The 13,093-nt window shown below is 44.5% G+C and overlaps 1 protein-coding gene across 2 annotated transcripts in view; it reads left to right on the forward strand.

The window, feature by feature from the left end:
• The window catches only part of LOC119140660 (small conductance calcium-activated potassium channel protein 2-like), a 115,883-nt gene extending 104,155 nt beyond the window's left edge, over positions 1-11,728 (forward strand). The window contains exon 8 of one of the 2 annotated variants that reach the window (XM_037372174.1): positions 10,804-11,725. In XM_037372174.1, coding sequence (XP_037228071.1) covers positions 10,804-11,088 — 285 coding nt within the window. In that variant the 3' untranslated portion in view covers positions 11,089-11,725. Of the gene's footprint in view, positions 1-10,803 lie in introns of both variants that reach the window. The other variant, XM_037372175.1, reaches the window with a different exon arrangement.
• Positions 11,729-13,093: the final 1,365 nt, after the last annotated feature.

Here is a 13,093-nt window from a genome sequence, read left to right on the forward strand (position 1 = left end):
GAGATTATCCCCTTTTGTTCTTTCAAGCCATTATAGGATTTTCTTACAAGGAAACAACTCTATTTATAATTTCTACTGTCAAAGAGAAAGGATGTTCACATAGGAACTTCTTGCTGTGCTTGTAGATACAGGCAAAGCCACGCAAGTGGCATAATCACCGGTACCAACTGGGAGCTGCTTGCAGGATCATATGTTACAATGAGCTGGCTGAGTTTATCTTGCGGCCAACAGATTTGTGCAACATAACAGGCCAGAAGACTACGATGTATGTGCACCATAGTGCAGCATGGCACAGCATAACACAGGCCTGAGCCCAGAACTGGACACAGGACTCCAGGTGTGGCCTCATCAGTGCTGAGTAGAGGGGAAGGATCACCTCCCTCAACCTACCGGCAATACTTTGTCTGATGCAGTCCAGGATACCATTAGCCACCTTTGCCATGAGCTCACACTGCTGGCTCATGTTCAACTTGGTGTCCACCAGAAACACCAGGGCTTTTTGTGTAGAATTGCTTTCCAGCTGGGCAGCCCCCAGCATATACTGATTGTTCTTCCCCAGGTGCAGGACTTAACACTTCCTCTAGTTGAACTGCATGAGGTTCTTGTCAGCCCACTTTTCCAGCCCGTCAAGGTCCCTCTGGATGGCAACACAACCCTCTGGTGCATTAGCCACCATCATCTGTGAACTTTCTGAGGGTACACACTGCCCCATCATCCAGGTCATTAATGAAGGTGTTGAACAGGATCGGACCCAATATTGATCCCTGGGGTATACTGCTAGTTACTGGCCTCCAACTAGACTTCATGCCACTGATCACCACCCTCTGGGCCCAGCTGTTCAGCCAGCTGTCTGCACATCCAGCCCAAACTTTGACAGCTTCTCTAAGAGGATCTTCTGGAAGACAGTGTCGAAGTGGAGTCAAGGTAGACAATAGCCACTGCTCTCCCCTCATCTACCAGACCAGTCATTTATTCATAGAAGGTTATCAAGTTGGTCAAGCATGACTGACCTCCCCTTGGTGAACCCTTGCTGACAAATTCTGATGTCCTTCATGTGCCTAGAGATGGCTCCCAGGATTAGCTGATCCATCACCTTCCCAGGGACAGAGGTGGTGCCGATCAGCCTGTAGTTCCCTGGTCCTTCTTGCCCTTCTTGAAGACAGGAGGGACATTTGCTTTCCTCCAGTCCTCGGGCACCTCTCCCAATTGCTGTCATTGTTCAAAGATTACTGACAGTGGCCTTGCAATGACATCAGCCAACTCCTTGAGTACTCAAGGGTGCATCTCATCAGGGCCCATGGACTTATGTATGCTTAAATATTCCCTGACCTGATCCTCTTCCACCAAGGGTAAGTCTTCCTTGCTCCAGACTTTCCTCCTGCTCTCTGAAACCTGGGTTTCCTGAAGGCTGGTCTTGCTAGTAAAGACTGAGGCAAAGGCAGCATTCAGTACCTCAGCCTTTTCCATGTCCTGTGTTGCCAAGGTTTCTGCCCCATTCAGCAATGGGCCCATATTTTACCTAGCCTTTCTTTTGTCACCTATGTACTTACAGAAGCTATTCTTGTTGTTTTTGACATCCCTTGCCAGATTAAATTCCAGGTAGGCTTTGGCTTTCCTCACTGTATCTCTGCATGCCTGGAAAATATCTCTGTATCCCTTCCAGGTTACCTGTCAATGCCTCTACCCTCTGTATACTTTATTTTTTATTTGTGAGTTCTGCATGGAACTCCTTGTTCATCCACACAGGCCTCCCATCATTTTTCAATCATGGAATCATAGAATAGCTCAGGTTGGAAGTAGCCTTGAAAGATTATCTGGTCCAACAGATCGTGGGAAAGGGAGCATAGATGAGATTATCTAGCATCCTATCCAATTGTGTCTTGAAAACCTCCAGTGATGGGGACTTTACCACATCCCTGGGGAGCTTTTTCCAGTAATTGATTGTTCTCACTGTAAAAATTTCTTTCTTATATCGAGATGAAACCTCTCCTGGTATAACTTGTGCCTGTTGCCCCTTGTCTTCTCCATGTGTTTCCTTGTCAAGAGAGACCTTCCGACCTCTTTGTAGCTGTCCTTTAAGTACTGAAATACTGTGATGAGGTCCCCCCTGAGCCTACCCTTCTCCAGTGAGAAAAGACCTAACTCCTTCAGTCAATTTTTGCCTGACTTCTTGCTTGTTGGGATGGACTGCTCTTGAGCTTGGAGGAGGTGATCCTTGAACATTAATCAGTTTTCTTGGGCCCCTATTCCCTCTGGGGCCTTATTGCATGGGACTCTACCAAGCCAGTACCTGAAGAGGCCAAAGTCTGCTCTCCTGACATCCAGGGTTGTGATCTGGCTTTTTGCCCAGCTCCCTCCCCTCAGGATCCTGAACTCTACCATCTCATGATCACTGCCAAGGCTGCCTTTGACCTTCACATCTCCAACAAGCCCTTCCTTGTTTGAGTATGAGGTCCAGCAGAGCACCTCTTCTTGATCGTTCCTTTGTCACTTGGATCAGGAAGTTGTCATCAATGTTCTTCAGGTATCTTGTGGCTTGCTTATGCCCTGTTGTGTTGTCCCTCCAGAAGATACTGAAGTGGTTGGAGTCTCCCATGAAGACCAGGGCCTGCAAACATGAGGCAGCTCCTAGAAGCTCCTAGTTGTCTGTAGAGGGCCTCATTTGCTTGTTCTTCCTGATCAGCAACCGCTACAATGCCACCCTTACCCATCTTGTCTTTCATCCTTACCCATAATCTCTCAGCTGTCTTCTTATCCATCCCCAGGCAGAGATCCATGCATTCCAGTTGCTTTCTCATATAAAGAGCAACTCATCATCATCATCTTCCTGTTCTGTCTTTCCTAAAAATACTGTATCCATCCATTGCAACACTCCAGTCATGGGAGCTATCCCACCACGTCTCTGTGATCCCAACAAGATCATACCCTGCACCTGCATATAGAGCTCTAATTCCTCATGTTTATTCCCTATGCTATGTGCATTAGTGTACATGTACTTCAGAGAGGCATCCCAGCATGCTAATTTCCCAGAAAGAATCTGCTGGGGTTTTTTTGCCATAATGGTGCCTTGTAGGCACTTCCTTGCTTACATGCAAATGTTGGAGGTGACCCTGTTTAAGCTCTATTTTGTTGATTTTCCATTCCTTTTCAGTCATATCACTCCAGGCATTTTGCTCATCAGTCCTGTCTATCACTCCCTTACAGGGCTGCTGGTAACTCCCTCACCTGTTGTTCCTAGTTTAAAGCTCTCCTTATCAGGTCAGCCATCCTACTGGAAAAGATACCTTTTCCCCACTTGATGAGGTAGAGCCCATATCTCCCAAGCACATGTTCATCCTCAAACAGGATCCCATGGTCATAGAAACCAAAAGTCTGTTGCTTACACAAGCTCCACAACCAATTGTTGACATTCTGTATCAATGCCCTCCTCCTTACAGCCTTTCCCCTTACAGACAGGATTGAGGAGAATACCACCTGGGATTCCATGCCCCTGACTATCACCCCCAAAGCTCAATAGTCACTTTTGATACTGTCCTAGTTGCCCCTGGCACTGTCATTGGTGCCCACACATAAGAAGAGCAGGGGGTAACAGTCAGAGGGTTGGACAAGCTTCAGCATTCTCTCCACAACATCCTGAATCCAGACCCCCAACAAGCAACAAACTTCTCTTAGACAATAGGTCAGGTCATCATATCAGTGCCTCCATCTCCTACAGCAGGGAGTTGCTCATTACTGTCACTCACCATTTTCTCCTGGTGGTCTTGCATGGTTTAGGGTCAGTTGGTCTAGATACTTTGCTTGAAAGCACATCCAGCTCCTCCTCAGCTTTGAGGACAGTGAACCTATTTTGTAGTTTTAAGACCTTAGGTGGAGCAGGAGCCTTCTACTGGAAGTCACCAGCTTCCATTCTTCACCTTCCCCAGAGGTTGCACTTACCATTCTGCTAGGGACAGATTGCTTGTGTCTCCATCACACCTGAGGTCTGGGGCTCTTGAAGCTGTTGCATCTCTGAGAAGATACTGTCTATCTCTCCGTCATCCTCGCTGATGCTGTGCAGCCTGTTGACTTCCTCCTGTAACTTCTTCAGGATGGAGTTCTATTAGTGAGAAAATATTTATATATATATACACACATATGCACAATGTGGAACTGTGGTGTGTTGACCTTGGGTGACTCTCAGACCCCCACCCAGTCACTCTCTTACTCTTCCTCCTCAAACAAGACAGGGGGAGAAAATATGATGAAAATGCTTGTGAGTCGAGATAAAGTCAGAGTGATCACTTGCCAATTACTGTCACAGGCAAAACAGATTCAACTTGAGGAAGATTAATTTTTTTCCAATTAAGAATAGAGTAGGATGGTGAGTAACAAAGACAAAAACTAAAACACCTTCACCTGACCCCACCTTTTTTTGTAGGCTCAACTTCACTCCTTCATTCCTGATTCTTCTATCTCCCCTCTCTGCCTCCCAAGCAGTGCAAAAGTAATGGGGTTAGTGTCAGTTCATAACAGTTCCTCTCTGCTGCTCCTTCCTCCTTACACTTTTCCCCTGCTCCAGCATAGGTCCTCTCCACAGGCTGCAGTCCTTCAAGAAAAAATCTGCTCCAGTGTACATTCTGCATGGGCCACAGTTCCTTCAGGAAATAATAATTTACTCCAGTGTGGGGTCATCCATGAACTGCAGTGTGAATATCTGCTCTGGCATGATCTTCCATGGTCTGCAAGGGAATATCTGCTTCAGTGCCCGGGGTACTTACTACTGCTACTTTTTCTATGACCCTGGTGTTTACAGAGTTGTTTTTTTCCTCACGCCTCACTGCCTGTCCAGCATTCTTGCCCTTTCTTAAATATGCTTTCACAGAGGCACCACCAGCCTCTCTAAGTGGCTCAGCTTTGGTCAGCAGCGGGTAAGTTGCAGAGCTGGCTGGAACCATCTGTGTCCAGCACAGTGCAGCCTCTTATCGCTTCTCACAGAAGCCACCCCTGTAGCCTGCCCTGGCTACCAAAACCTTGCCACTTTACACCCAATACACGATCCTTCCAGCAGCTGGATTCAGACACTCAGTATGCCCAGTAGCTCCCCCTGGAACCCATTGTCCCCAGTTACTGCCACCTGGATATATGAGTCCCTGAGGCCACAGTCCTACTCCAGTTGTTGGTACAGACCATCTTGCGCACATATGCATGCATGCATGCACACACAGACCTGGCTGGAGCTCCCCTGATTCCCTGGTAGTCAACCTCCCTTATGGTCTCACCCTTAGAGACACACATCCCCCCAGCAGGTTTCATCCATAGAGACACACAACACCACCCCACCCCCTCTCCCATCACCCCAGCATCTGGCTGGAACTCCCCTGGTCCTTCTAATAGCCAGCTCCTCCCATGGTCTTACCTTTAGACATACCCCCCCTGCCTGACTCTCAGGCCACTTCACCTACTCACAGGCTAGTCCAGCTTGATCTTTGCTAATATTCACACACTCACTCCCACACCACAGTTGTTCCAGTTACTGGCACCATGACCTCTGGCTCATGGTCCCACTCCAGTGGGACTTGGTCTCTCCAGTTGCTGGCAACACACACACACAAAGAAGCCCTCTGAGCCATGGTTTGACTCCAGTTGCTGGCACTCACACTCCCATACACATGTACATCAAACAGAGATTTGCTCACCCAGGAAAAGAGTTAGAAAGGAATTTAATAAGATAGGACAAACTGTGGTGATCAGGTGCAGGGCATAGCCAGATAAGTTTACTAACCAGCAAACTATTTGCACACAACCAACCCTTATTATCCCCTTACCCCTCCATTTTCCCACACTTGTTCCTCCCCAAATCACCTAGATCCCTCCTTTTCCCAGCCTTTGGTTCCTTCCCTAAACATCCCATAATGAGTCCTGTGCAACCCCAAAATATTCTTCCCCTGCATCCTATAATGTGTCCCATACCACAAGGCAGCAACACCCCTCGGTCCAAAACATGTTCCAGCATTGACTCAGGTTGATGGGTTTCACACCTGGACACTGGGGCTGAGGTTTTCCTCTGACAACTCTTGGAGGGGCCTGTCAGGGTGTCCCTTCCTCTGAGTCCTTAATTTGGGTTCCTGCCTGCCATTGCAAGCAGCCCAGCTGATTGTAAAGGATGCACATATATATTACCCAGAGGGCAGGTGTTGAGCAGCATGGTGACCACGTGGCAAAAAGCCATGTCCTCTGCTTCTCCTGAGCTTCTAGCACCTGGTAGAAGTGCAACCAATGCAGCCACACAGACAGAGCTCCTGTCAAAGCATGCAACCACACAGGCTTCAGACTGTGGGATGTGTGTGAGGATATTCCTGGAGATGGAGGGTGATAGTGAGCACACCTGTGGGAGGTGTGACCAGGTAGATGAATTGCTGGTGGCCCAGTTTCAGGAGAAGGTGGGCTGACTGAGGAGTCTGAGAAGGAGATTGACCAATGGAGCTGTGCTCTGCCATCTCTGGTACACAGAAACCAACTCAGCATGGCCACTATGGAGGTAGATTCAGGATCTGTTCTGTACCAGGAGGAAGGCAGAATTTTAAGGGATAGGGTGTGGTGGAAGCAGGTTACTGCACGGAGCTGTAAGAGGAACCCCTCCTTACCCTCTCAGCTATCTTTACAGAATAGGTATGAGGCCCTGGGTATGGTAGACAAAGCACATAATGAGAGAGGAGGAACCTATGCAAGCACTCTTGCCAAGGTCAGATCAACCAACTCCTCACAACAAGACCTGCATTAAGACCAGAGCTGAGAAGAAACAAGCGAATGGAAGCACCAATTTTCAGACTGGACCCTCTTTTCAGGGAAGTTTGCTGCCTCCCTGGGACCTGAATCAGGGATGTCACCAGACAACTGAAGAACTTAGTACAGCCTTCAGACTATTACCCACTCTGGCTTTTTCACGTAGGAACCAATAATGTTTCAACAAAATGCCCAAGGTCGATGAAAAGAGATTTCAGGGTTCTGGGAAGAATGCTAAAAGATTCAGGAGCACAAGTAGCGTTTTCCTTGATTCTCCTAGTAATGGGGAGACACTTTGGAAGAAACAGACAAACCCAAGATAACAATACTTGTGACTTTCCATTTGTGGACAGTGAAAATGTAAGGGACAAGTTGTATCAGCTGAATGTTCATAAGTCCATGGGGCCTAATAGGATGGATCCTAGAGTACTGAAGGAGATAGCAGATGTTACAGAAGGACTCCTCTTGATCATCTATCAAAGGTCTTGGAAGTCTGGAGAGGTCCCTGCTGGCTGGAAGCTAGCAAATGTTATTCCAGTTTACAAGAAAAGTGTGAGGGAAGACCCAGGAAACTGCAGGCCTGTTGGTCTAACCTCAGTTCCTGGAAAAATTATGCAGAAAATTATACTGGGTGCTATTGAAAGGCATTTAAAGAACAATGCAATCATCAGGCACAGTCAACATGGATTCACAAAGGGAAAGTCCTGTTAAACTACTTTGATAGCCTTCTGTTGTGGTTTAACCCCAGCCAGGAACCAAGCACCACGCAGCTGCTTGCTCACTCCCCCTCACCCAGAGGGATGGGGAGGAGGATCGGAAAGGAATGTAAAACTCAAGGGTTGAGATAAGAACAATTTAATAGGTAAAGCTAAAGGCATGCATGCAAGCAAAGCAAAACAAGGAATTCATTCACTACTTTCCATCGGCAGGCAGGTGTTCAGCCATCTCCAGAAAAGCAGAGCTCCATCACGCATAACGGTTACTTGGGAAGACAAACGCCATAATGCCAAATTTCCCACCCTTCCTTCTTCTTCCCCCAGCTTATATACTCAGCATGATGTCATATGGTATGGAATACCTCTTTGGCTAGCTTGAGTCACCTGTCCTGTCTGTGTCCCCTCCCAATTTCCTGTGCCCCTCCAGCCCTCTTGCTGGCAGGGCCCAAGAAACCGAAAAGTCCTTGACTTAGTGTAAACATTACCCAGCAACAACTAAAAATATCAGTGTGCTATCAACATTGTTTTCACATCAAATCCAAAATACAGCACTGAACCAGCCACTAAGAAGAAAATTAACTCTATCCCAGCTAAACCCAGGACACCTTGTACTTTAAGGTCACCTGCTTAGTGGATGAAGGAAAGGCAGTGGATGTAGTTCTTCTGGATTTCAGTGAGGCTTTTGATACTGCCCTTCACAGCATCCTTCTGGACGAGTTTTCCAACTGTGGGATGAGCATGTGCTGGGTGAAGAACTGGCTGAACAGCAGGGCTCAAAGGGTTGTAGTGAATGGGGCTACATCTGGCTGGTGACTGGTCACCAGCGGTGTTCCTCAAGGCTTAATTCTAGGGCCAGTTATGTTTAATATCTTTATCAACTATCTGGATGCAGGAGTTGAATGCAGCATTAGCAAGTTTGCTGATGATACTGAACTGGGGGATGCTGTTGATTCTCTTGAGGGACAAGAAGCCTTGCAGAGGGATGTAGATAGATCGGAGCATTGGGCTATGATTAATGGAGTGAAATTTAACAAGAACAAATGCCTGATTCTGCACTTGGGACAGAGTAATGCTGGGCACAAGTACAAGTTGGGAGAGGAATGGCTGGAGAGTGACCCTGCAGAAAGGGATGCGGAGGTGCTGGTTGACAGGAGGCTCAATATGACTCAGCAGTGTGCCCTGGCAGCCAAGAGGGGAAACCATATCATGGCATGCATTAAACACAGCATAACCAGCCGGTCAAAAGAGGCAATTATCCCACTGTATTTAGCAATGATGAAGCCTCACCTTGAGTACTGTGTGCAGTTCTGGGACTCTCCATTTAAAAAGGATGTTAGGGTACTTGAATGTGTCCAGAGGAAGGCAGCAAAGCTGGTGAAAGGGCTGGAAGGCATGTCCTGTGCAGAGTGGCTAAGAGCTCTGGGTTTGTCTAGTTTGGAAAAAAGGAGGCTGAGGGGTGACCTCATTGCTCTCTACAGCTTCCTGGGGAGGGGAAGTGGAGAGGGAGGAGCTCATCTCTTCTCCCTGGTATCCAGTGACAGGATGTTTGGGAATGGTTCAAAACTGCATCAGGGGAAGTTCAGACTTGACATTAGGAAACATTTCTTTACCGAGAGGGTGGTCAAACACTGGAACAGGCTTCCTAGAGAGGTGGTTGATGCCCCATGCCTGTCACTGGCATTTGGACGATGCCCTTAATAACATGCTGTAACTTTTAGTCAGCCCTGATGTGGTCAGGCAGTTGGACTAGATGATTTTTATAGGATCTTTCCAAATTAACTATTCAGTTTGATTTGATTCAGTTGTGGCCCTTTTCTCCTCTGGGCTTGTGGAGATGCACTGGTTATGGGCTGCTGGCTCCTTTTATGGGCCTGGGAGTAGCCATGGCATGGTATTATTCAGTTCCCCCACCTGTCATTTTCTGTTTATGCTTGTTTGTGCATGTGCAGATTAGATTTTATCACATAACCTATCACACACTACTTGCCTGTTGTTAAGTGTTGCTTTTTAAAAAAAACATAAACCAATAATGAGACATAGCGTTGAGCTGAGAGCATTCAATTTTTCACGTTAGACTGCAATATCTAACAGTTATTTTATATGAACTTCATTTGAAGCTTCATTAGAGGTGTTTATACACTTTTCCCAAGGGTTTCTCATACAAATGTCTTCATGTACCTCAAGACTCAGATCAATTTCAAGTGCAACATCAAGGCAAACTTTCAGTGTTTGTTCCTCTTTTGCAGTAGAGAACCACCTGACGACTTCAGTTACTGAAAATAAATTTCACTCTGCTTCTAGCAACCGATAAGGACTTTTCAAATATTATTTAATGTAGATTAGGTTTTTTTCAGCAATTATGCTAGCATCTTGAAACAGGGCAGACAAAATACATTATAGACACTTGTCTGATACTTCTGTGCTTTGCACTTCAGGTAGTCATTCAATTAAGTTTTCATTCCTTTATAATGGGTTATAAACTTTGTTCAGTTTATGTACTGAATTACGACCAGTTATTTTAAATTTAGGTTATGTCTAATCTGAAGTCTCAGTCTACAAGAGGGAGAAATTTAGTCATTAATTTTAGTAATTTCCCTGCATTAATTGCAAAAGAAACAAATGGAAGTCAAATAGAAAGTGACAGATTTAATGAATTAACATCCTTCAGATTCCATTTGTACTAAGCATTATGACATTTTAAAGTTTACTCCATAGACTTTCTGATACCAAACACCATTTTGTAGAGGACAGATAGATAGGGGAAGGTAGAAGTAGAGGAGTGTACATTTGAGTTTTTACTCCTTGCTCTGCATTTCAAAAACAATCCACCCAACTACTCTTATTACAACAGGTTGAAGCACAGTTTAAGTAGAAAACAAGCAAGCTGTTTTCTTTTTAAAAGTATGAAAGTGTTTAAAAATCAGAGGAAATAGAGAAAAGTGAAGTGAGCATCACTGTGCTTTTGAACCTTTGGTCTCCTTGTGACTTACACAACTAATTCTGTTCACAAATCTTAGGATGGTGCATTTTTAAGCATCTAAACTTCTAAAAAGGTCTGGCATTTTGTGAAATTCAATTAGAGCTTGACATTTTAAATGGTACTCAAAATATCAATGTTACATTTCTGCTCAATAAATTTAGCACCAGTAAGGAGTCTGTCATGCATCTGCAAGTAAAATTATTTCACAAGACTAGATCTTGTTAGAATACTCATATCTTCTATTTGTGAAATGCAAAAGCATTTCATAATCCTTTTAAAATTGCACTGCATGTTATGATATCTGTAAGATCTCTCTAAATCTTTTTTACATCCTTCTACTTTCAGACTCAAAACATGATGTATGATATGATTTCTGACTTAAATGAAAGAATTGAAGATTTTGAGAAGAGAATTGTTACTCTGGAAACTAAACTGGAAAATTTAATTGGTAGCATTCAAGCTCTCCCTGGACTGATTAGCCAGACAATCTGCCAACAACAGAGGGAACTCCTTGAGGCTCAGATACAAAATTATAAACATGTTGCCTACAGTGCTGAACGATCATGGTCTTTGTCAAGAAGAAGGAGATCCTCCTCCACAGCACCACCAACTTCGTCAGAGAGTAGCTAGAAGAGAATAAGTTAATTACAAAAAAACATACCACTTTTTGCTATCATATGGTTAATATTTTAGCTTTTATTGTAAAGCCTATGGTTCTAACCAGTGTTATCTGGATTCTGGTGTTGGAATCCTGGAAACCTGGGCACAACATTTAAGGCCAAAATGAGTGAAAACTATTGTTTCCCCCCCTCAGATGCACAGTGAATGCACTTATTATTGCTACATTAGATTGTTCCTCCTGTAATTCCACTAACTCTTTATTCATGCACTTCAAACAAACTTTATTACTACAGTATATAATAGTAATAAAAAGGTGAATTTCTGCACATATTTGCTTGCTTACTTGGACTTTAACAGTTAAAAAAAAGCCCATGATCAAAAGACTTAGTTCTAAAACCTTAAGAAACAAAATTCAAGTGTAATTATCCTCCCAGTATGAAAGCTCATTCTCTAAACTTTGCACTGGCTGGGGAAAAAATAAAAATCAAAACAAAAATAAAAAAATCAATGCTCATCTAACACTGTGCTGTGCATGTATAATCATTTTAAAAGGTCACTGACAGCTTCAATTTCTGAAATGATTAATTGAAAATATAAGTTACCCTAGAGATCAGAAAGACAGTAATGTAGAAAGTCAGAGCAGAGATGTACTAGGCAAGACAGAAGAGCTGTTCTTCCAAACACAAAAAATTCCACAAATAAAATACATTACCTTTCATAATCTGAAAATTGGCAAACATTTTAGGCCTATTTATAATAAAGGGTTTGCCTTTTTGGTATAAAGTATATAACTGATGAACATAAGCTAACTGATGAACATAAGTTATATCCATAGGCATTGCTTGGTTATAAAAAGCTTGAGAGTTTCTCCAATACCTTTTCTGTCCTTGGGAAAGATAAAGACTCCAGAGTATTTCCCTCCCCTAAATGAGCAACATGGTCGCATGCATTGGGAGTGTTTTTAATAGGTGGTGGTATTTTCTGACTGGAAATAATAAGCCCTATGCACAGTATTTGCAGTTGTGATTTTGTTTTTATGAAGTTCATCTTTTTTGAGTTACCAAAGGAAAAGATGGATAAAGTACTACTGATGTGCTAGGTCAGTCCTTGTTGACGGCGAGGGAAGTCAAGCGGGCAAACTCAATATGAGTGATAGAGCAAGCTTTGATTTATTACGGGGCAATTATGTCTTATATACAGTTCCAGTTAATTATGCCTACTAGTCATCTGCTGATTGGTTAAGCTCTAAAGGGTTACATTTTCATACGTCCTCCTACTTGCGGTTTCTGCGGATAGCTAGCTACATATTTTTTTTTCTCTCTTGTCTACGCAAATTCCTCAAAGTTATTTACAACATTAGGCACAAGGTCAGTGTGTTTTTCTCAGCTTCCTTCTCAGCATGCCTCAGCATAGCTGCAAGGCCTGCTTCAGCTAACTTACGCTAACTTTGTTTCACAAAGATCTTCAAGGGAGTAATGGCCGTGATCACATAGCCATTCTGCAACATTTCCCCCTTTTTCTCTTTGCGCAAGCAAAACTTGTCCAGTTACACGCTCGAGTAATTTTTGAATACAAGAGAGAGCACAGCTTAAACATACGAGTGCAATGATAACAATTATTACTATAAGCAACACACTTTCAAACAGCCCTTTCAAAATACCAGAAGACCGCCCTAATAATAGAGCACCATAACTTTGTCCATTAATTATCAGAGGTCCTCGGACACGAGTTGCGATGTTTTGTGGTCGGTTGTCAATTAATGTTGTATCTACTGCTGTTGCCAGGTCCAGGCCGAGGCTCCCTCGGGTGGCGGGTTGTAACATGGTATCTGCCGATAAGAGTTGGTCATGTCTCCTGGAGGGGGTGTCGTGAAGGTGACAGGTGTCGCGATTGGGGTCGACGCGCTGCGGCTCCTCGCGCTCGGTTTCTCGTTTCCCGTCTGCCGACAGACGTTGGTGCTGTGGGTCCCTCGCTGACTATTTTGGCACCACACTTGACGTTATCGACATCGGTC

This window comes from Falco rusticolus, chromosome W (assembly GCF_015220075.1).
Source record: "Falco rusticolus isolate bFalRus1 chromosome W, bFalRus1.pri, whole genome shotgun sequence".
In the NCBI taxonomy this organism is placed as follows: domain Eukaryota; kingdom Metazoa; phylum Chordata; class Aves; order Falconiformes; family Falconidae; genus Falco; species Falco rusticolus.